Below are 23,297 nucleotides of genomic sequence, written 5' to 3' on the forward strand. Positions count from 1 at the left end.
GGTATTGATTGTTCACCAATGTGTATAAAGTCTTCAATTGAAAGGCTAATTAGGGGTATAGCTTAGCTAGACACTTGTTTAATAGTAAGAAACACTAATGATCTAGCTAGAAATCAATTTCCCTTTTAAGAGAAAAGAAAGCAATAAATAAATGGTCTAAGTAGACTTGCACTTGCCCAAGATAGAATACATATGACGAGAAATTCAGCAATGAATTGAAATGATTTATATAATTAAATGGGTGAAATACCAATTTTGATAATTTTAGACAAAGGTTGGATATTGTGGGCAGCATGTGGGATGCAATCCAGCTTTATATAGTCACAATGATTAGCTCGATACTCCAAATGTTGAGACGGGGAAGGCCATCTCAAAAGGTGTGGGGTACTAAATAAATTACTAGTGCATAATTTTAAGTTATTTCAAACGAATTATATATTTTATTGGTGTCTTTTCGAAAGAATTATAGTAGTTGTAGTAATAAATTTTATTGGTGTCTTTTCATAAGATTAATAAATTTTAGGGCAAATGAAAAAAAAATCATAAAGTTTGATCAAATTCTGGTTTATTTCACAACATTAAAAAAATGATCAATTATATCTGATATTTTTTAATAGTCTCATAGCAAAAACTTTCATCATGCTATATTTCTAAATTTATCAACGTAACGTGTACGTATAAAAGTTAAAGACATAATTGACTAAATATATTAAATGTCGTTGTTTACATAAACGAATGTTTTGTTTGCATGATATTTTTTGTTTACCAAAAGCATTCATAGTTTCCCACAAATCATTAACTATGAGACAATTAAGAAAAATGTCAAAGTTACGATATAATTGACCATTTTTTAAAGTTGCATGGTTGACCAAAATGTAACCAAACTTCGTGATTTTTTTAATCATTTACCTAAAAATCCATCCATCCCAATTTTGTGTATAACACACCAATGCTATTGTAGGCTTCTGCAATGGATTGTCTCATCTAATTAGGCTGTAAACTTTGTTTATTCTACCAAGGGATCAATTGAAAGATTTTATTCAATATTCGATCTACTAACAATTTTAGATTGATTCTTGTCATGTGATATTCTTGACTTAAATCTTCCTCATTTGAGATTCTTACTTGGAAACGTTGATTTATTACAAAATTTTCACCTTCATACTTTTTTCCAGTGGCATGAACATTAATTCCACATATGCATCAAACATAGAAATTTGGCATGTTACATCTAATCTCCAAAGGCCAAACTAAATTGGGTATTAAAAAATTTACAATAAATTGAAGGATTGACATTATTGCAATATTTGAAATATTCACACATTACTTGAGAATTCACCAAGTAAAATATAGTACTACTAATATAAAATAATAAAAAAAAGGAAAATAAATCATTTAACCACAAACACTAATGTAAATGAAACCAAATCATCAGAAGCTGGTATGAAACTGGTGTATTCAGGTCAATCAAATCAGTAGGCAATTACTACACAAATTCAATAACTTAAAGAAAAAAAATGAGGAACAAGTTCACACTAGAGACATGATATCCCTCCACACTCAAATCACTCTAACCATTTGAAAACAGAGAAGCTGCATCGGTCGAGATTCATATTTTCCTTTGTAAAAGGGGAAAAATGAACACAACTTGAGCTTCATTCATGGCTTTGCTCTTACCAAGTCCATGAATCCACAAACTATCCTATACTGTCATACAGGTTCTCCTTAGGCACCTGTACAAGGTCAAATCTACCTAGCTTTGCACGACATCGGGAATGAAATAGCTGCTGCTCACGAATCATAATCATAAATACTCATAAAAAAGCTACCTTTAGTGATATTTCCTCTAGTATCTCACTTCTTTGCTCGAGTATGCTGGTTAGTTTGAAGGGGCGCATATTGCTTCAACGGAGAGTCGCTTTAGCACGTTAGGACATGGATCTTGCCCGAAGTTACTGTTGGATATGGTCACAGTGCATCTCTGCTGCCCAACGCACTTCTGCAAGGTTCAAAGAGATCAAACAGTTTGAGCATCGGATGACATAGATAAGCCCATGCAATGTAAAGAGAAGACAAAAGTGTACCTTCTCTAAAATGGCGTACGAGTTCGAAGCATGGCAAGCTCCTTGCTGGAAGTTTCCACAGGTTCCAAGAGGAGTTCCAAAGCTAGCAAACTTGATGGTAGAAATGGATTGTCCGGGAGCACAGCGGAGGTGAACCTTGGGTTTGTGGAACGCTTCAGGTCGCCCGTAGCTTTCTATTTGCCAGTTCTTAAAGTTCGGGTGATACTCAGTCATATCAGCACAAACGCTGGATACTGACCTCTTGACAAGAGTGATCCTCGTGGGATCTCCACCAAGTTCTTCAAAAAGTACCAGCACATTTTGGGTCGGTTTTAGCCAAGAACGCGGTAGATGATACCTGCAGGAGTAGTTTTTCAGTCTTTACTCGTAGCTTCTGATTCGTATTACTTTGTTATGCTTTTGGTAGTTAGTAAAAGTCCAATCAAGACCTACCATCTTTGAGTTGGTTGCCCACACCCTTGTTGGCACTTGGTTGGCCGGAAACTTCCTGCGTAATTACATCCGTTGCAATTACCAGTGGCATAAGCTGTCCAGTATCTTCCCAGACTCTGGCCATTTACCCACAATTGGCCTTTGCCCATGCTACTCATGTCCAAAGCCAATGGCTCATCGCCATCGGGTGCTTCAAAATAGGCCTGCGGAGTTTGAATAGAACAAATTCATGATCCACATCTCTTATTTAAACCAGTGTGGTGTCTATACTTTCATTGAGATTTTTGTCAAATGTACCTTATGCCATGTCAAAGGCTGCTGCTTCTGGGCTATTAGTGAACCTTGCATCCACTCAACTGAGGAGAAACTGTTTGGAGAGACGAGATCCATAGCTTCTCCCTTAAGACCGACCTGGCTCAGGAGACGATCATCAGTCTTTAACCTTAAAATAAGGACTATAGTGGAAAATTATGGCGTCTCGTATATATACCTGGTAGGTCCATTTTGCCCAGGACAAATCCAATTTTCCACGGTCAAGTCCAAGCAAAGCAACAGGACCTAAAATCCCAGTGTTCCACGACTCATAATGCCCACCGACATTCTCCAATAAAAAAGATGAAAATGTCAGGATGATTTCACAAAATTTATTCAGAAAGATTACAAAAGTCATAAATCATAATGTAACCAAATCACATGTTTAATAGTTGAAGTAGCTATTCATTCACTCTGATTGTTTGATATACGAATGCGTCTATTAAGATAAATGATGAAAAGCACTAACTGGCAATCCAACAGCCACACTCAGGAGACTAATCTTGTTAGATCCAGCAAGAAAGTTAACTTTTCCCTTGAACGTAAATCTCCTGTTTTGCCTCGTCCCAGAAGCAGAGCCTGGACAACAGAATTAGCAGGACAAAAAAACTTAGCCTTGTGACAAAATAAAGAAATATAACATGATGGGTAAAGCCTTGAAAAATAACAGAAGCAGATTATCTACCAGAGAGCTGTCCATTCACAAAAACATGCAGAGCATGACCAGTTGACTGAACAATAAGAGTCGGGAGCTCCCCACCAAGCAGAGAGGACTCGGATGAACCAATATCAACACTGCAAACACAGAGAAGAATGATAGATACAGTTAAATCTACCATAAATATTGCATTAGGTATAAGAGTTTCAATTATATCGGCATAACAATTGTATACAGATTACATTATTTGAGCTATATGCTGAATTTATTGCTTTCTTCAGCCTCCAGATGATTTGTAATTACTGTGGCCAAGGCGCCAAACTAGAAAATGTTTCAAGTATTTTACAAATGATAAGACGCAGTTGACTCAGGTGGTTCACTAGCCATGTTTAACTTACCTAGTTGTATACCAGAGATAATCAGTAGCATCTCTTGTGACATTTATCTGCTCCAAGAGACCAACAGCAGTGAATGTTGATCTGTCATCAAGAGACGTTAAATCTTCATTGAAAGTTTCCCAGGAGAACACTTCTTTGTTAGTTGGCTGCATTTCCATTTGTGACGTTTGAACTCCAACCTGTGGTACACGCAATAAAATCTCATCTCAAAGGGAGCAATTAAGAATAGGAGATACTTAATTGCATAAAGTAATAATGCCTCTATGAGAATTGGCTTATCACTGTACGAACATTACATACCTTGGCTGTATTAAAGACAACATTTCTGCAGTCAGGTAGGATGCTAATGGACCAAGGCTGAAGGTTGTAGTGCATGTTATTGAACATAACTCTTGCCACGGACTTAGTATCATAGTTAGAAAGAAATGCTGCACAACCGCCCGATTTTGAAGTGTATACATGAGCCTGAAAGAAAAAATCAATGAATATTCAGAGGACAGCTAATGGCAAGTGCATGTGGCGTAAGTATATTAGGAGGTAAGAGGTAGACACCTGTTGAAGACTCCCTAGAGAAGTCACTGCGGGATCTGCTGAAACTAGAGCTTTCTCACATAATTTAATAGCTCTGTGCAGTTCTTTCAAATGACCGTATTTAGGTTGTCGGATCAAACCTGTCAGGTCAAAACACCATGCATTGAGTTTATTTGCTAGTTTCAAATTTGAATACAACTCAGAAGGACATGGGCATAATATTCACCACCGTGTTGTTTGTGCCTTAAGCACAAGCCATACAGGAGAAAGCCTTACTAAGAGAATAAGATCAACTTGTTTTTATTATAAAACATTTTTAACTAGGCTCCTCTCCTGATTATGTACAAAGATTGAATGAAATTGTGAATGCGTTTTATAAAGATTTGGATATTTACAATACAGCCTACAAAGATTATAGCATTTCCAAAACACTATGATTCACTCACAGAATAAAGCATGAACTAGAATTATCTGTACCATATTCATCTAGTGGAGCATCATAATCGTAGCTTGTAGTAATGAAAGGGCCTCCAGCAGAGCGCCCAAAATTTGTGCCTCCATGGTACTGTTTACAAAGCACAATTGTGTGCCCTTGTTAGTTAACTGCCATTACTACTTACTAGGAAGAATGAAGATAAGGCATTGGTCCATGAAACCAACCATGTAATAGTTCAACAATGAGCCTCCCTTCTGTACAAATCTAGCCACAGCAAATGCTAAATCTTGAACAGGCCTCTCGTGAGTTGGACCACCAAATTCTGTAAACCTAATTGTTGATGAAACAGACATTATAAATGACCGAGCCCGAGCTTTTTCATCAGGTAAGCAATGAAAACTACAAGATGATCTATTTACCAGCCACTCCAAGCTTCGGTCCACATTGTTGGCTTGTAAGGTTTGTTGGGGCTGAAAGCATCGCAATAGAAACCATTGCATGTGTTAATCTGCCAACAACAACAGGATAGAATGATAAACGGCCAATCGGCATTGCTTCAGAACTCATTTACGCACACAATTCTTTTTTTACTCTCTTCTATTACTAAAAAAAGTATTCTGTCTAGCACAATAAATTCCAGTAAAACCAATTAGTTAGGACCATCGAGCACTGGAGGAAAATGCTGAGTTTTGCTTGAATAATTTTATACCACGGGATCTGGGGCATCTTCTTCTTTGCACATCACCCATGGTACACCAGTGTCAAGTGCAACAGCCATATTCGCAGCCCAAGTAGCATATTTAAGGCCAGGAGCACCTAGTAGTTTCGCTTGTGGCCCGTACTCATTTTCAATCTGTGTATAGAACACCCAATGGACTTATCTCAGAATATATGACAAACTAAGACGTAATACGAAAACCAACTAAGAAATCGAGACACAGAGAAATTATACAAGTGAAAAAACCACACCTGAGACAATATAATGGGTCCACCCTGTGATTGATACATTTTTTCACTCTTCATGAGATTCACAATTTTCTCAGTAAACCCTTTCATAGCCATCTGCAACAGTATAAACGTAATGCAGCTCAATAACAGTAGCAATCCTCAACAACCTTTTTCAAAGGTCATATTCTATCTCTCCAACTCCTAAAACAAATTAAGAAGTACAGAAGCATTTAATAACCTTGAAAGGCTCATTATCAGTCCTGAAACTGATCCCAGGTACATATTTCAGCCACACTGGAAATCCCCTGCATATACACAGCAAGAGTATTTCAAGATACACAACACACAAAAAAATAGAAAAGGTAACACAGTATCTAACACTTCAAGGCTAACGCCTGAAGCCAAAATGCTGGATTCAGTGACTGTGTGAGATTGTGTTTAGATCTACACAAGATTAAAGGAATTGTTACCCAAAGTTCCATTCAGCACAAACATAAGGCCCCATACGGAGATGAACATACAGCCCTGCTTTCTTAACAGTCTTCACAAACCTCACAAGATCATATCTTCCTTCAAAGTTATACTGAACCACACGCAAACAACACAGAATTCCCACCAAAATTACACCAAGAACAGAGGGAAAAATCACAAAAAATGAAGAAGAGAGAGAGTTGTACATTGCCAGGAGAAGGCTCATGAACATTCCAGAACACATAAGTATCAATTACATCCAGACCTCCCTCTTTAGCCTTGTTTATCAGATCTTCCCACATCTGAGCACACAAATGCAACCTCATAAATTCATCAAGAAATCTCAAAAGGGGCAAAAAAAGATTGCAACTTTACTACCTCAGGAGTGCTTCTTGGGTAGTGAATGGAGCCAGAAATGAGAATTCTCCTCTGGCCATTGATAGCCATAGCCTTTCTGTCATAAGTCACACTGCATTCCACCATCCCACATCCAAGGAACACCGCCATGCAAGCCCAGAAAACCCATTCCAAGAGTCGGCTAGGCTTCATGGCTTCTCTCTCTAACTCACACCTCCCTCCCTCTCTCACTAGAACGGCTCGCTCAGCTCTTGCAAAATGTGAAAATTGTTGGGTTTACGAAGCCGAATCTAAGGAAGAATGTGGGAATGTGGCTAGTTGGAGTGTCGGGAAGCAGAAGAAACTGGGGATTTTAAGATTTTTAGAGATGCAGTTGGAAGGAAAACAGTGCTGCGTTTTATATATACAACTTGTTGTATGTATAGAAAGGGAATTAATTAGTCTCTGTTTACTGTGTGTGAACGCAGCACTCATTTCTCTTTTGTTTACACTTTTTGGGGTTTTTCATTTTGGGGTTTTGATTAGGAGTTAAGACTTTAATTTTTCATAGTGAATGTGGCGATAGAAAAGGTGAGGAATAAATTTACAGACAGATTAGATTGGTGAATAATTTTAAAACACAGCATTAATTAATTAATAGGATAATCCGAGTGATAAGTAGGATTTGACTATTGATTAAACTTTAAAGTGTAACATTCACGTTCCCGTTGTAGGCGCAGTCCTGGATTTCATGAGACATTATCAAGTGATTTGTTAGTAGTCAATTAAAATTAGCATACATTGCGCAATCTGTTCGATTTTCTTTCTATATTCACTATTTTAAAGGAAAGTGTGATTTTCTATTCTATTAGTAGTAGTTTCCTTCTCGTCATTTCCCTACATCACGCACCAAAAAATAAATAATAGAGTACTAAAATAACTATATATTTTTTCAAGCTTTACCTGCCTTAGTTACAATAAAAAATAACTATATATAATTTGGGAAAAATTCTTTCGAAATAAATTTCATATCACAGTTTTATGCGGAAATGATGATAACATGGATATCATTTTTCTACACATTTGGTAGAACTTTCGTATCCCACATTGATTAATGATTAAAAAGCGACTGAAGGTGTCTATTTTAATTTAATGGTAAAGTGTTTAACGTTTGATGTAAAAAATTTCTAATTTGAGTCTATTGTGACAAAATCATTGCAAATTATGTTCATATTTTACTAACGAATAACCGATAAAATGAGATTAAATGTATGGATATAATAAGAATGAACAACTATATAAATCACAAGACATAGAAAAACATAAGAATGATTGCAATAAATAAAGATATAATAAAGGATGAAGGATTTAGATGGATTGGGTTTGGATGGTGAAGCCTCACCGACGGAAATTTAAGTTTCATAAATAAATCCTCAAGAAAAAGAAATAAGAAGTGTGAGATGATATAATATTAAAGGAAGGTGAAGAAGCTCAGATTAATGCATGTGTTGAGTTTGGGGCCAAAATGGCAAATTAAATTGGTCCACCCACCACTCCCCAATCATCATAATGTGAAATTGCATCTTCTTTTTTTCTCTTTTAATTCCATTTTTAAAACAAATTCTTATGTGCCCTTTTTCAGTTGTTGAAGGTGTGTCGGTTTCATCACAAATGAGACACCTCAACTAATCTTAAGAGCATCCGCAATGCCGCCCTTCCCGGCGGACGTCGGAGAGGCTTCAGGGAAGGGCGCGCGGGACGTCTAGCATTGGAGCGGAGAGGGGCGGACACCCCCGTGGCTTGCGGACACGGGAGGGGCGCGGTCGTTGCGGGACGTCCGTGCCGACGTCCGCCATTGCGGGGACGCGCGGACATCCGGCGCGGACTTCCCATTTTTTAATTAAAATTTTTTTTACTATGTATATTTTTTTAAATAAAGTGGTTGCAATTTCTCCGTATTTGTGTTGAAATTTTAATTCCGTAAATTGTTTAATTTGGTGAATTTGTGAATTTTTATTATTGTGGAAAGTCCGTCGGGGTATCCTTGGGGATGTCCGCCACTGTGCAGTGGGATGTCCTTATGACGTGGCAGTGCAGTAGGAAGTCCTTAGAGCATCTCCAATAGGTTAGGATCAAATAGCCCTCAAATAGCCTTCACACTGCCACATCATCAGCACTACAATTCTCCTGCCACATCAGCTTGCCACATCAACTGGACATCAAATAGCCCTCACATAGCCTTCACACTACCTATCCACATCACTAATAACAATTATATAATTTAATTTACACTCGTATCAACATACGGAATTTAATTTACGAGACAAATACGGGAAATTCGAATAATACTATTAAAATTTAAAAAGTACATTAATTTTAAAAAAAGTACAATAATTTAAAAAAAGTACAAAATTTTAAAAGTACAATTAAAAAAGTACAATATTTCTATATGGAAACATAAAACATTCAAGAATGTCTCTATAAAAGAGAGACAACCTAGAATGATTTTTGTCCCACATCGAATGTGAAACATAAAACATTCAAGGATGTCTCTATAAAAGAGAGACTACCTAGAGTGGTTTTTGTCCCACATCGAATGTGGAACATAAAACATTCAAGGATGTCTCTATAAAAGAGAGACAACCTAGAATGATTTTTGTCCCACATCGAATGTGAAACATAAAACATTCAAGGATGTCTCTATAAAAGAGAGACTACCTAGAGTGGTTTTTGTCCCACATCGAATGTGGAACATAAAACATTCAAGGATGTCTCTATAAAAGAGAGACAACCTAGAATGATTTTTGTCCCACATCGAATGTGAAACATAAAACATTCAAGGATGTCTCTATAAAAGAGAGACTACCTAGAGTGGTTTTTGTCCCACATCGAATGTGGAACATAAAACATTCAAGGATGTCTCTATAAAAGAGACACAACCTAGAATGGTTTCATAATTCGCAAGCCCATTAAATATATATGGGCTATTACGAATTTCTTGTATAAATTTATTTGTAAAAATTGTTTTTAAATATTAAAAACAATTTTCATAAATAAATAGTATTTTTTAAATTTTTTTTTAAATTCGAATTTTTAAAATTCGAATTAAAAAAAATTAAAAATTTGACGCCGGTTTGACGCCGATCCGAGACCTACAATGGCGCCCGTGAGGATCGGCGTCAGCGCGGGAATCGGCATGGCGACGCCGATTTTGACGCCGATTTCACCGACGCCGGTTCCAATGGTTCGGCGTCAAACGGGCGTCGGCGAAAAATTGGCGTCGCGGTGGTGACGCCGGTTATTGGAGATGCTCTTATGATGTGGCAGGAGGTGTTTTTGGGATGTCCGCGGGGATGTCCGCCGGGACATCCGCACCACTGTGGATGCTTAATATCAAGATAATTTGGTGTCAGAAATCAGAATTTGTGTCACTTTCTTGTTCTCCATTAATCTTCACGGGTTCCCTTCTCCATCAAACACCTCTTTATACAACATATTACATATTTTTAAGAGATACCCTTTTGTGAAATTATGTTTTTTTATCAGTTTTGGTTTGCATTTTGTGATATTCTTGATTGAGAGATTTAATCTTTTGTAAAAGTTACAAACATGTGAACAAATTCAGATTAGCTCAACCAATACTTTTGGAATCTTACACGGGTTTCATGGATTACTAATTCTTTATTGGAGCTTGAAACTTTTGAGATGAAACCACAATTCACGCCTTAGTAATTTTGTTGCTTAAATCTGATTTTAGCATTTTAAAAATAAAATATATAATTAAATTTTAATTTTCTTAAAAAACAATTGAAATACCACAACAATCAAATATGTTAGTTGTCATCTGATATGGACCAAATATAATAGAAGATCTTATTTCAAAAGACTAGTCTGTTAGGAGAGAGATCTCGTGCAGTTGTTCTTACAACCGATGTGGAGCATTGAGTCCGTAACACTTGACCCACCTTTAAAGGCCCAACATCCTCGTTGGTTACGGCTGGTTCTTTGCTAGATCACTACTTCGTGGGCCTCCACTTTGAGTTCTTAGTGGTCACGACAACATTGACCACGGTGGATTCTTTGCCCGGCCAACGTGCTTATGTATACAATGGAACATAGGTGGCATGTGTTTCTCTATTGCATCGTCATGCTTACATTTTTTTTTATATACTTAAATAAGCTATTGGTATGTTACCAAATTCTTTCTATTTGATTTTTGGCTTGCGTAATAGTAATTAAAAATTTAAAAAAATAATACTCCGCACTAGTTAAAAATTAAACAATGCTTTTTGAATAGCCAGACCAATCAAAAAACGCCAAGATTGATAAAAGGCAAAGGAAGGCAGTGACTTTAGGTGGGAATCCACTTTATAGTTAATGATTAGATTTCAACTAATGGTGATTTAGTGAACTAAAATAGGTGTGGGAGTGATGATGAGTGAGAGAGTGACATAGTCAACCAATTAAAGAATCCTAACTAAGGTTCATATTAATTAATTAGTTAATTAATAAACTTTGGATACTAGTTTATGCTCCACTTTAATTTCTTTGTTGGTGGGAATGCTTTTCCCATATTCGATTACACTTTCTAAGCTTTCAATGGCGCCATCCACGGAAATTATAGAGTTTGTGGGTACGACTAAAATGGGTCGAATCCTTTTTTTACCCACCCATTGACTATTTATCAAATTAATTTTGGGAAAATTATGATGCAACTAATTAATTAAGTTTATTTATTAAAGCTACCAAAGTGCAAGTTGTACCACGTTAATACGTTTGACAATTTAGGTTTTTTAACAAAGGATACGGTTTCCTTAATTACAAGAATAAGAAACAATTTGTGCAAAACTAAGAGCATGTTTGATAGAGATGATAGTGCAAAATATTAAAATAAGACAGACTTTGAGATAAGAATTTAGTAACGTTGTTTGGTAGATTTGATAAACAAATAAGATAGGATCCCATGAATTGATTTCTGAAACTGATCTCCAATTCACAAACAACAAGAGTCAAAACTCAGAGATCAACGTTTATGCTCAAAGTCACTATCGAAATTTGAAATGGAACAAAAAGAATCAAAACATAGTAATCGGAACTTCTGGGTGTCGAAACCCATAAATCGCGCATCGATGGCGAACGCGGGAAATCCAACTGAATTTCACTAAGCCGAAAGTGAAAGATCATGTACCATTTTTTTGCAAAAGTGAAAGATCAGATACCAGTTTACTCAATTAAAAAAAGCAACAAGATACTAGTACTACTTTTATTTTTATCAACATTTTATTACTATTTAAATTTGAACTCATCATGCCGTGTCGTATCAATTAGGATGAGTTCATGTAACTTTCGTTCTTTGTGTCATGTCTATGCTTTTATAAACCTTATTGGGTTCAATTCGTCTTAATTAAGTAGGTCATGTATATGACTTATGTCTTTGATTGATCTTATGTTATGACGATGTACTTACATCAACATGATGCCCACAAATTGTTATTCCTATGTAAAGGGACAAAAAATCGAAGGGAAATAAAAACAGTGGGGCTGCCCCAATTGGAGATTTTATCAATATTCAAAAATTTAAAAAACTTTTATCAAGAACAAAATCAAACATAAGAATGTGTTACTTCCTACTGGAGTATGGAGTAGCTAGTTGTTATGCGCATTAAATACCACTGTATTTATTATGATATCTAACCCACCGAAATAAATTTGGGGCTACATACATACAATATTTAAAGTCAGTAGGGAAACTTCTGAAATAAATTCAATTCTCAACAATGTTACCGAATTCACAGAAATTATATTGCTCTTGAATTTTACATGTTCCTCAAGTTTTCTCGAGCATCATATAGAAGTTGGGAAACTAGTGAAGCTTATAATTTTCCTACTATCAGATAAAAAAAATACCTACTTTATTACTAGTATACTTTGTGCATGGGAAAATACTTGTTTTGTTACCAAAATGTAGGAAATACTCAATTTGACTAGACTAAACCTAATGCAACCGTCATATTAGTATACTTTTCAGACAAATTCTTAGAATTTTTTTTATTTACAAAAAATCCTTACAAATGATCAATTGTTGTTACACATGCTCATTTGTTGACAAATTAAAACGGTAAGTTTCTTTTGAACGGCTAATCCAATTTGCGACTCTCTAATCCTCAAAAAATGGATTAGTATAATAGTATTGATTTGTAATGATTTCATGGATAAATCAAAGTACCTAACCATTTTTTTGAAAAAAAAAGAGAAATGGGTATTTTATGTTTTTATAGAACTGTTATTTTTTTTATAGAACTGTTACTTATAATAACTGTTGCCTTAAAAAAAAGCATTTTCTCCTTCCCAGATTAGTTGAGCGTATTTCATTTTATTCGTTCATTTTTTTATTTTTATCTTTATTTAATCCACTAACAACAATTTCCATAAATTTCATGCACAAAGCAAATCGCCTAAACACGGATGGGGTATTAGCTTAATTTGGATTTGTTGAGTACAAACATATCCCATATAGAATGAGTGAGGGAAGTTGGAAGGTGTATATAATTTCAGTCAAACCTCAATTAGTTTGATGCCTTTTAAGAGTGACCCAAAAACAAATCCGTGCGAGCTTGACCCAAAGCGGACAATATCAAACTAATGTTGATATTATTGCAGTTGTCGATCCTAATAAGTGGTATTAGAGCCTAGGTGGCTTTGGGTCGGGCCCTGAAATCCTAACAAGTGGTAGGGTCGGGCCCTGAAAGACTCAGGTTAGATTTGGGCCCTAGATGACCCAAAGGCTAGGGCTGGAATGGCCGATGTTCGTGTCGTCTGCTTTCCCGATGTGATCTCGGTTTGATGACCCAAAAATAAATCCGTGCGGTCTTGACCCAAAGCGGACAATATCAAACTAATGTTGCAGTGTCTACGATCATAACACTATTAACGTAAGAAAAGATTAATTTAAAAGAGTGATGATAAACAACCAAATTTTGTACAACCATAATAAGATTATATTAGTAATTTGATATATTAATTATATGTTAAAATAATAATGTGGTTAGTGGACAAGTTAAAAAGACTTGATTAGTCTTCAGCCTCATTTTTTATTTTTAATTTTCATATTTGAATTGTCTCTCTATTACTTTTCAAATTTGAATTAAAATAGCATTAATTACATTTTTATGGTTCAAAAAATGTAAAAAATTTATACACAAATTTGATGCAAAACGTATGGAGAAAACAGATTGAACGGAGAAGTAATCAAATAAACCCTAGTTTATGAGAAAACGAAATTAATATTATCAAAATCAACTGTGTCCAAAAACAAACACAACGCTATTTATAAGCGTCTAGAAACCCTAGAAATTCAAAAGGAAATAAAACGCAAAATAGAAAATTAAAACTAAGTCCGAAAAAAATAGTAAAATGTCAAACGATGTCAGATGACCAAAATCTATCGTCCATCATTGCGACATGTCGCATGAGTTTGATTCCAAATCGCGATTCGTATGCACCGTGCGAATTTCAAGTCATTCTAACACCGAAGGTTGTAGCCCGATTTCTACGTTTGAACTGCATCACAAATCATTAATATATGACCATAATATTATGCACGTTCCATGTACTATATATGCGCCTATATGTTTTAATTAAATGCTTAAATAAACCGATTTTTTCTAAAATAAATCAATTTTTGATTGTATAAAATTTACTGAATTTAAAATATTTTAGTATATCTCAGGTGATTTTTCAACAAGGTTATCGATTCTATTTTTAAGAATGACGTAGGATTTACCCATCGACAGTTACACTAAGTTACATCAATGCCACACAAAAACGTGGCGACCGTAATTAAAGGAATCAACCAAAATCCAAAATAGTGTTTGCATATGATCAAGAACCCCATCATAGTCGTCATTGCTTTATGAAATTATGAGAGATAGAGAGTAATTTATGTAATGTTCAGTGGTTTCATAATTTGGTCCCTAGACATTCTAGACAAAAACATTTTTTACAATAAATTCTTAAGATGTTAATGACTAGTACTAATTGTCTATGTACTGTGATTGAAATAAGTACTCCCTCCGTCCCGCACTACTTGCACGTATTTCCTTTTTGGGCGTCCCAATTTACTTGCACTCTTTCCATTTTTAGTAAAAATTTTCACCTATAGCCGTCATTTTTTACTTTCCTATACACTCATTCCTTAATCTCCGTGCCGAAAAAGAAATGAGCGAATAGCTCGGGACGGAGGGAGTATTAGTACGTACAAAAAAAGGGTAATGATGTGGTCTATCAAAAACAGAACAGTAACTAACTTCTTTATTACAAGATGCATGCCAATGAGTAGTGTCAGTTACACAACGGTTAGAATTATTCATCATTCATGTTTTTGTCTGTTTTTGGATTATTCTCATTGCACGTTATGTAGACATGCCATCAAACAAACATCACTTCTGTTTAACTGTTTATGTATCTATGCGTAACAAATTATAGTAGTTAGCATGAGTTTTAGAAAAATTAGACATTCATGGGTGTGTATTAATGTATTATGATGATGAATTGTGTCTAAATGACAATAAGTGAAGTATCCATTTAGTAGTTAGTGGTATAAATGATATAAATGTATGGCATGCCATAGGATTTGCTAATTAACACGCATTTAATTTCTCCACCCATTTCTATGACAAAAAATTCCCTAGTCTAGGTATACCACATGGCAATAAATGACGTGGTATGCCCCACCAATATTATGTTGCCAAATGGAAATACACATGGCATCTACTTCCAGCTAGAAGCATAAACAATTTGGAAAGAAAAATGCATTTTCATTTATTAAGGAAACTATCCCTAATGATATGCATTTTCTTTTAATGTGTATACTAAAATTAAGAAGATAAAACTTTAGTAGACATAATTATGTAGTATATTATAATTACTTAACAATAAAAAACAAATACTATAAAATAACCAAGAGAAGACTAAAATATATATATAAAGAAATAATCTATTAATTATAAAAATAGCCAAAAACATATTTACTTGACTAAAAGTAAAAAAGATGGAGCTTGCGTATATACAGTGTGTGTATATATGCTTATATATACTCATATGAGAATTGTAAAAGTTTCCTTAAAACATCATATTATACCATTATAAGCATTTGGCCATGTATGCTATATATTCCCATTTGGCAAAATAATATTGGTGGGGCATACCACATCACATTGCCATGTGGTATACCTAGACTAGGGAATTTTTTCTCCATTTCTATTACTTAATTAATTCTTTTTTTGGTGACCCTTAAATTCCCTAATTTATGATTCTTGGTTCTAGATCATTCATTATGTCAACAAAATGGAGAATAATATGAATAAGTGCCAAAATCTATACAGTGCTTTTGCTTTTTTCTTTTTTGGTAACCCAATAGACTACAATGATACTGATGTCCTTCTAAGAGTTAGGCCCAAATTACACCAAATGCTATTATGATTTGTAACATAAACTGTCTGCAGTTTAAAATGGCATATAATTCTTTCTTCCTTTGAACTGCATGTGATTATGTGAAAATATAGTACATTATCCATGTAGTTTGGCTGTTTGGGTCATTTCTGGTTCGTCTCATAACAAATCATAAAGTTTCATTTTTTTATAATTATCCCACAAAGAAGTTTTCCCGCAAATACGAAGCTAAGGTGATACAAACATGTATTTCACTACAAAAAACTGTCAATTTACCGGTGAAAATTAGTAGCAGATATAGTATGTTGCTGATAGTAGCAGATTGGGGGCGGAATATCCGCTAGTAATTGTACTAGCGAAATTAGTAGCAAATTTATGGTGGATTTTGGTTCCTCAATCACGGGTCATAATTAGCAGCGTATATAGCAATAGATTGATAATCACTAGTAAGTAGCAACGAACAAATGTTGCTAGTAATAAATTACAGACAAATTTTGTTGGTAAACATTTACCAACGGAATTACAACGGACTCATTTGCACTGCTAAGTAGCAACAAACAGATTTCGTTGGCAATAAATTACCAACAATATTGCAGCGGATTAATATTCACTAGTAAGTAGCAACATACAAATGTTGTTGGTAATAAATTACCAACAGAATTACAACGGGCTAGTTTGCACTGCTAAGTAGCAACAAACAAATGTCGTTGGCAATAAATTACCAACAATATTGCAACGGATTGATATTCACTAGTAAGTAGCAACAGACAAATGTCGTTGGTAATATATTACCAACGGAATTACAACGGTCTAATTTTCACTAGTAAGTAGCAACAAATAAACGTCACTGGTAATAAATTACCAACAATATTGCAGCAGAATGATATTCACTAGTAAGTAGCAACAGACGAATGTCATTGGTAATAAATTACCAACGTAATTACAACAGAACAATTTTCACTAGTAAGTAACAGCAGACAAATGACACTGGTAATAAATTACCAACAATATTGCAGCGGATTGATATTCACTAGAATGTAGCAACAGACAAATGTCGTTGGTAATAAATTACCAACGGAATTACAGCAGAACAATTTTCATTAGTAAGTAGTAATAGACAAATGTCGTTGGTATTAAATTACCAACAAATTAGCAACAGTAAATGGTCAGTGACTAGTTAACAACAAAAAATGCACTGGTAATAAATATTTAACAAAAAGTTGCAAAATATTACTTTCGTATTTTAAAATAGCAATTATTTCTGTTTTAGTCCGTCTCTTAAAAATATAAACTTTCTAACTTTCTATTTCAGGGAATCTTTAAGCCTCTATACATCAATTTATTTACCACTTATACCACTACAATAAAGTGAACCCCACAATCCACTAACATTAATTCCGTTACTTTTTCTTTTGCTCTCTCTTACTTTACCAATTTTTCTCTTCTTGTCTTACTTTATCAATTGTGCATTAAAATCTGTGCCCTTTCAAAAGTTTCTATTTTTCCAATTGTGCATTAATCCGTGCCGTTTCACAGATTTCTAATTTTAAATACGGAGATAGTAATTAATAATAACTCCAACTTATATTATTATTATTATTATTATTATTATTATTATGTGCGTTAATTTAGTATAAATTACTAAATATTTATAATAAGTAGAAATTTTCTATCATACTCCCTCATCGGTATACAAGTGATTGATTTTCCCTTTTATGTTTGTCTCAATAATGATTGATTTTCCTATTTCACAATAAAACAATATTTTTGTTTCTTAATTATTTTATTCTGTCTTTATCCCTCCCACTTTTATTCTCTCTCATTTAATTCAATAGTATGATTTTCTAAAATCTACTCTCCAAGAGAAACCAATAATTTATAATAGTCACATGACATTGCTAATGAAATTTATTATAATAGTCACAATACAAGTCGATAGTGAAATTTATATTTTGAAATCTATTACTATTAGTTAATTATGAGTTATGTATTCTATTTCTTTCTCATTATTGAGCTTTTTGAATAAAACTAGTAAGGTAATTATGTACATGTATATATTATCTTAATTGGTAGTGACCTTAATTTACTAATATTTGTGTAAATTGTAAATTTCAATTTTTTTATTTATACTATAATTTTTTTTATTCTAATTGTAAAAATCTTGATCCAGATTAATGATCTACATTAAAGTAAATCAAAGTTGATACATTGGGGTTATTCGGTTGACAACTTAATCATAGATGGATTGTCATGGCAACCAAACGACACCATTATTATATAGTATAGCATATTCCGCAATATTTAAATCACAAAATAAATAACAATCATTCAAACTATATCCTTAAAGTCATCGAATTATTAAAAATAAACTATAACAAACTAATAACAAAATAAACTAAAATATTGAATTAATAAATTATTGTTAAGAGGAGAAGTGATTAGTGTAATCTACTTATAATAGTAATTTAGTAATACTCTACGCAATATTTATTTCCTGTTATTTAATTTAGTAATACTCACGCAATATTTCCTTTTATTTGTTTTATAGGGCTCATTCCATCTTATCACTTCCTTCTCTTGTTTTTGTGTTGAATTGATGGATAATAGTTAATTAGTTATCGTATATGCAGCTATCTATGTATCTATCTATTTGTGTGTATGTGTTGAGAATTGATGTAGAAATGAACAGTTTTTTTTGTTTTCAAAATTCTGATAATTCTGACTGATATGTTATGTTTCTATTCCATCTCTGCAAACTCCAAATTTTAAATCTATCCCTGAATTTCAATTTAGTAAATACACTTCACACATACCATACTCCTTGTTCCAAGCTTCAAAGAACTGAATTTGTTTGGCTGTCATTCTTATACTTAGTAGATTTCTAATAAAAGAGAAAGAAGAGCAAGTTAAAGTAGATACTGTACATCAGCATGCTTTTAGAATCTGCTTTTGATAGGAAGTTAGGAACTACTAACTAGGTAAGTATTGAAGAAACATAGTACTCTATTATATTTGCTCAACTTATATTGGTGCTTGGATCCTTTTGATGATTGTTTTCATTAATTTTAATTTTAAAGATTTTTCAGGTACAACACATTCGAGTAGTAAACCAGCATATATGGACAAAGACAGAATTAAGTGTCCGTGTAGGAAGTGTGATAATAAGTTGTATAAACCAACAAACGAAGTTCGACTTCACGTTTATAAGTCTGGTTTTGTAAAGAATTACCACGTGTGGAGGTTCCAAGGCGAAAAATCAAGCCAGTCAAATAGGAATTCTTACATGGAAATGAATAATGAAGCACCTGGTGCATACCATGCAATGGTTTTAGAGGCTGCAGGTCCTCATTTTAACAATGATAACACAGAAGAGCCACCTAATCTTGATGCACAGCAACTTTATGATATGTTAACTGCTGCCGATAACGAGTTGTGGCCCGGTTGTAAGAAGCATTCACAGTTGTCATACGTGGTTCGACTAATGAGTTTGAAAGCAGAGTATCATTGGCCAGAGCGGTGTTATGATCGGGTAACAGAACTAATCAAAGAGGGGTTTCCAAACGATGATGATTTATTGCCAAATAGCTTTTATAGCACGAAAAAATAATTGCGTGGCATAGGATTACCTGTAGAAAAGATTGACTGCTCCCCAAATAATTGTATGATATTTTGGCATCATGATAGTGAGTTACAACTATGTAGATATTGTGGGGAATCACGCTATAAAGAGCAATATATCGATTCTACAACGGGGAAAAAGAAGTAGGTGGCAATGTCAAAGATGTATTATTTTCGTCTAACTTCTCGATTGTAGAGACTGTATGCATCAAAAGCTACAACAGAAGAAATGTGTTAGCGTGCTTCCATCAACTGATGATGGAGTTATGAGACATCCCGCAGACTCTCCAGCATGGAAACACATCAAGAGTATTTTTCCTGAATTCGCGTTAGATTGTCGTAATGTGCGACTAGGTCTTTCAACGGATGGTTTTCAACCGTTTGGCCAATCAGGGAAGCAATACTCTTCCTGGCCAGTTATTTTAACGCCTTACAATCTTCCTCCTTGGCTATGTATGAAGGAACATTTCATGTTCCTCACTGTTTTAGTTCCTGGGCCACGTAATCCTAAAGATAAGTTGGATGTTTTTCTGCAACCATTAATAGATGAACTGAAACGACTATGGGAAGTGGGTGTGCCTACCTATGACATTTCCTTGAAGCAAAATTTTCAAATGAGAGCGATGTTGATGTGGACCATAAGCGATTTTTCAGCATATTCTATGTTGTCTGGATGGAGTCCCGCTAGAAGATTAGCTTGTCCTTATTGCATGGAAAAACAATGATGCATTTACGTTAGAGAAAAGCGGCAAACAATCATGGTTTGACAATCATCGAAAATTCTTACCTACGAATCATCCATTTCGAAAGAATAAAAAAGCTTTTCGTAAAAACAAGATGATCTTAGTTGGACCACCGGAACCAAAGTCTGGAGTAGAAATCTTAAATGAGATAGATACATTGGGTCTAGTAAGAGTGATGGATGACTACAATGACAAGAATAAGATTGTATCAAACCGTGCTAGATCTGGATGGAAGAAAAGAAGCATCTTCTGGGATCTCCCTTATTGGAAGGAGTTGTTGATTCGACTTAATTTGGATGTAATGCATGTTGAAAAAAATGTGTTTGATAATGTATTTTATACTGTGCTTAATGTCCAAGGGAAGACTAAGGATACATCAAAGTCGAGAGAAGAGCTGAATCAATATTGTGCAAGACCTGAATTAAAACGTAATGGGGCAACTGGAAAGTTTCCAAAAGCTTCATAAACCCTTGACAATCGTGACAAGAAAGTCTTGTGTGAATGGGTCAAGGGTCTTAGGTTTCCAGACGGGTATGTGTCTAACATGGGTACATGTGTTGAGTCGAGGAAGGCTAGATATACTGAGCCAGATGGACCTAGCACTGGATACAATCGAAATTATGGAGGCTCATCATAAGTCGCAGCGAAATCTCAAAAGTTGGTAAGTATTATTTACATATATATAAATTCATATAGTACATTTATTATTTGTAGTAATGCTAGTATTATTTTATTTTGATAAATAGGCGGCGGAAAAATGTACTCCTATCAGTGACTGTGCATACGAAACATTCATGGTACACCACAACAAAATGGAGAATTCACCTATAAGAAGACTGCAGATTAGATGTAAGTTATATTATAATTATGTATTTATATTATATAATTCACTTATTATGCGTATAACATGTATTATCATTCACATTAACTAGGCAAGAGTGAAAGAAATTGTTGCCACCCTAGGTGAAGATGCCAATACGAATGAAATCTTTATTAATGAGGTTAAGCGAGGTCGGCTCGAAAAGAAGAGAAGGATGGTTGGAACGGGAGACTTTGGACCAAACCTCGTTGATAGTTTGTCTGCATACACTACAGCAGGGACAAGCCAACAAGTAGACCGTCAGTGGCAATCTGAGATGGGACAGAAATTTAATGCAGAGCACGAGATGCGAATGAAACTAGAAAAAGAAGTGAAGTTGATCAAAGAAAGGATGGATCAATACATGACCCAGCAGTCCCAGCACTCGAGTCACTCTACTGCCCGGTCTGGTCGTGATGATTCTACATAATTAGGAGATTGTTATCTGCTTTTTAATTTACAATCTATTATAATTTAAACTCATAAACGTATCAGACTTCGTGTTTTTTTTGGAAAAATACATTATTAGTTTTTTGGGTTTTAAATACATTATTAGTTTATCAATTATTATTGTTGTCTACAAATTGATGTTCATTATTTGATAATTGTTGGTTTGTTGTAAGTTGTTTGTTTTAATTGGATAAGCAAAGGAATAATTGAAACAATAATGTGTAACTTGAACTTAGTAACGAAATACCAATTGGTGATTTTTTTAAAAAATTATCAAATTAGAGGCGAATTGGGCTTGCTGCTAATTCGTTACTAATAAATAGTAGCAAACTTAGTATGTTACTAAATTTTTTGCATTGTATTTAGCACGAACAATTTTAGGGTGGATTAGTGTGTTGCTAATTCGTTGCTAACAATTTGTAACGGACTAAGTTTGTTCCTACTTTTTTCGATCCCTTTTTTATGCCAATAATTTAGGAGCGGACTTGGAGCATTGCTAATTCGTTGCTAACAGTTTGTAACGGACTAAGGTTGTTGCTAATATTTTCGATCCCTTTTTGATGCCATCAATTTAGGAGCGGATTTGGTGTATTGCTAATTCATTGCTAACAATTTGTAACAGACTAAGTTTGCTGCTAAATATTTCGATCCCTTTTTGATATCAACAACTTAGGAGTGGATTTGGTGCATTGCTAATTCGTTGCTAACAATTTGTAACGGACTAAGTTTGTTGCTAGCTTTTTCGATCCCTTTTTTATGCCAATAGTTTAGAAGTGGATTTGGTGCGTTGCTAACAATTTACAACATACTAAGTTTATTGCTAAATTTTTCGATCCCCTTTTGATGCCAACAATTAGTAGCACAATTTAGGTAGTTGCTAAATTTTAGCAGCAAGGAATTTAGAAGCAGCGTAGATTTGTTGCTAATTCGCTGCTAACCAATTTTGCTAGCGGAATTATGAGAATTAGCAACAAAATTTTCCGCTAGTAAATAGAGATTTTTTTGTAGTGTTTACGGGCGGACACACATTTCCCAAACTAATTATTTTTAATTTTCTAGTTGTATAACAATATGTTTATATTAGTATTATGTTAATTCATGTGTAAAAACCCTTATCAGAATAATACTCAGACTAAGAAAATATAGTTTCATATAAAATTTAGAATATAAAGCTTCATACTATAACAATTTTCTATATCCGCTCCTGCATGTATTAATGGTGATGATGTGGATGACCGATGGCACTCCAACTATCAAAATTAATCACACTTTTGTTTGGCATTTTCTAATGACTTCTATTTCAGATTTAAAAAATTAACTCATAATTTAATGAAGCGAGCTCCCACAATTTTTTTTTCTATCTGAATAGCCAAAGAATAATTTGACTAGTTTTCCTACTTGAAAAATTGGTCATTTAATGAGATTATATATTGATTAAAAACAATAATGGTGTTGAAGATTTATACTCCCTCCGTCCCGTGCTACTCGCACGTTTGCTTTTCGGCACGGAGATTAAGGAATGAGTGTATAGCAAAGTCAACAATTGTGGCTGTAGATGATAATTTTTACTA

At 34.4% G+C, this 23,297-nt stretch overlaps 1 protein-coding gene across 1 annotated transcript; it reads right to left on the reverse strand.

Annotated features, from left to right (window-relative positions):
* Window positions 1–1,414: 1,414 nt before the first annotated feature.
* Window positions 1,415–7,095, reverse strand: LOC121783795 (beta-galactosidase 3-like). Its single transcript, XM_042181977.1, has 19 exons — window positions 6,649–7,095; window positions 6,477–6,572; window positions 6,270–6,382; window positions 6,038–6,104; window positions 5,821–5,913; window positions 5,561–5,704; window positions 5,271–5,359; window positions 5,076–5,181; window positions 4,893–4,980; window positions 4,437–4,555; window positions 4,185–4,349; window positions 3,885–4,063; window positions 3,514–3,623; window positions 3,298–3,407; window positions 3,007–3,117; window positions 2,814–2,927; window positions 2,517–2,719; window positions 2,085–2,421; window positions 1,415–1,999 (listed from the first exon to the last, which is right to left on the reverse strand). The coding sequence occupies exons 1-19, from the start codon at window positions 6,817–6,819 to the stop codon at window positions 1,880–1,882; spliced, it is 2,535 nt and encodes an 844-aa protein (XP_042037911.1). The 5' UTR covers window positions 6,820–7,095; the 3' UTR covers window positions 1,415–1,879.
* Between the last annotated feature and the right edge of the window lie 16,202 nt (window positions 7,096–23,297).

Source organism: Salvia splendens, chromosome 21 (genome assembly GCF_004379255.2).
Source record: "Salvia splendens isolate huo1 chromosome 21, SspV2, whole genome shotgun sequence".
NCBI lineage: Eukaryota > Viridiplantae > Streptophyta > Magnoliopsida > Lamiales > Lamiaceae > Salvia > Salvia splendens.

What these genes read in the sequence shown, in the direction of transcription:
- LOC121783795 (XM_042181977.1), bottom strand. Translation starts at nt 6,819, where the DNA reads ATGAAGCCTAGCCGACTCTTGGAATGGGTTTTCTGGGCTTGCATGGCG. An exon ending in GACCCATTATATTGTCTCAG is followed by an intron (nt 5,705 to 5,820) that starts GTGTGGTTTTTT and finishes TTCTATACACAG; the next exon opens with ATTGAAAATGAGTACGGGCC. An exon ending in CGTACGCCATTTTAGAGAAG is followed by an intron (nt 2,000 to 2,084) that starts GTACACTTTTGT and finishes TGAACCTTGCAG; the next exon opens with AAGTGCGTTGGGCAGCAGAG.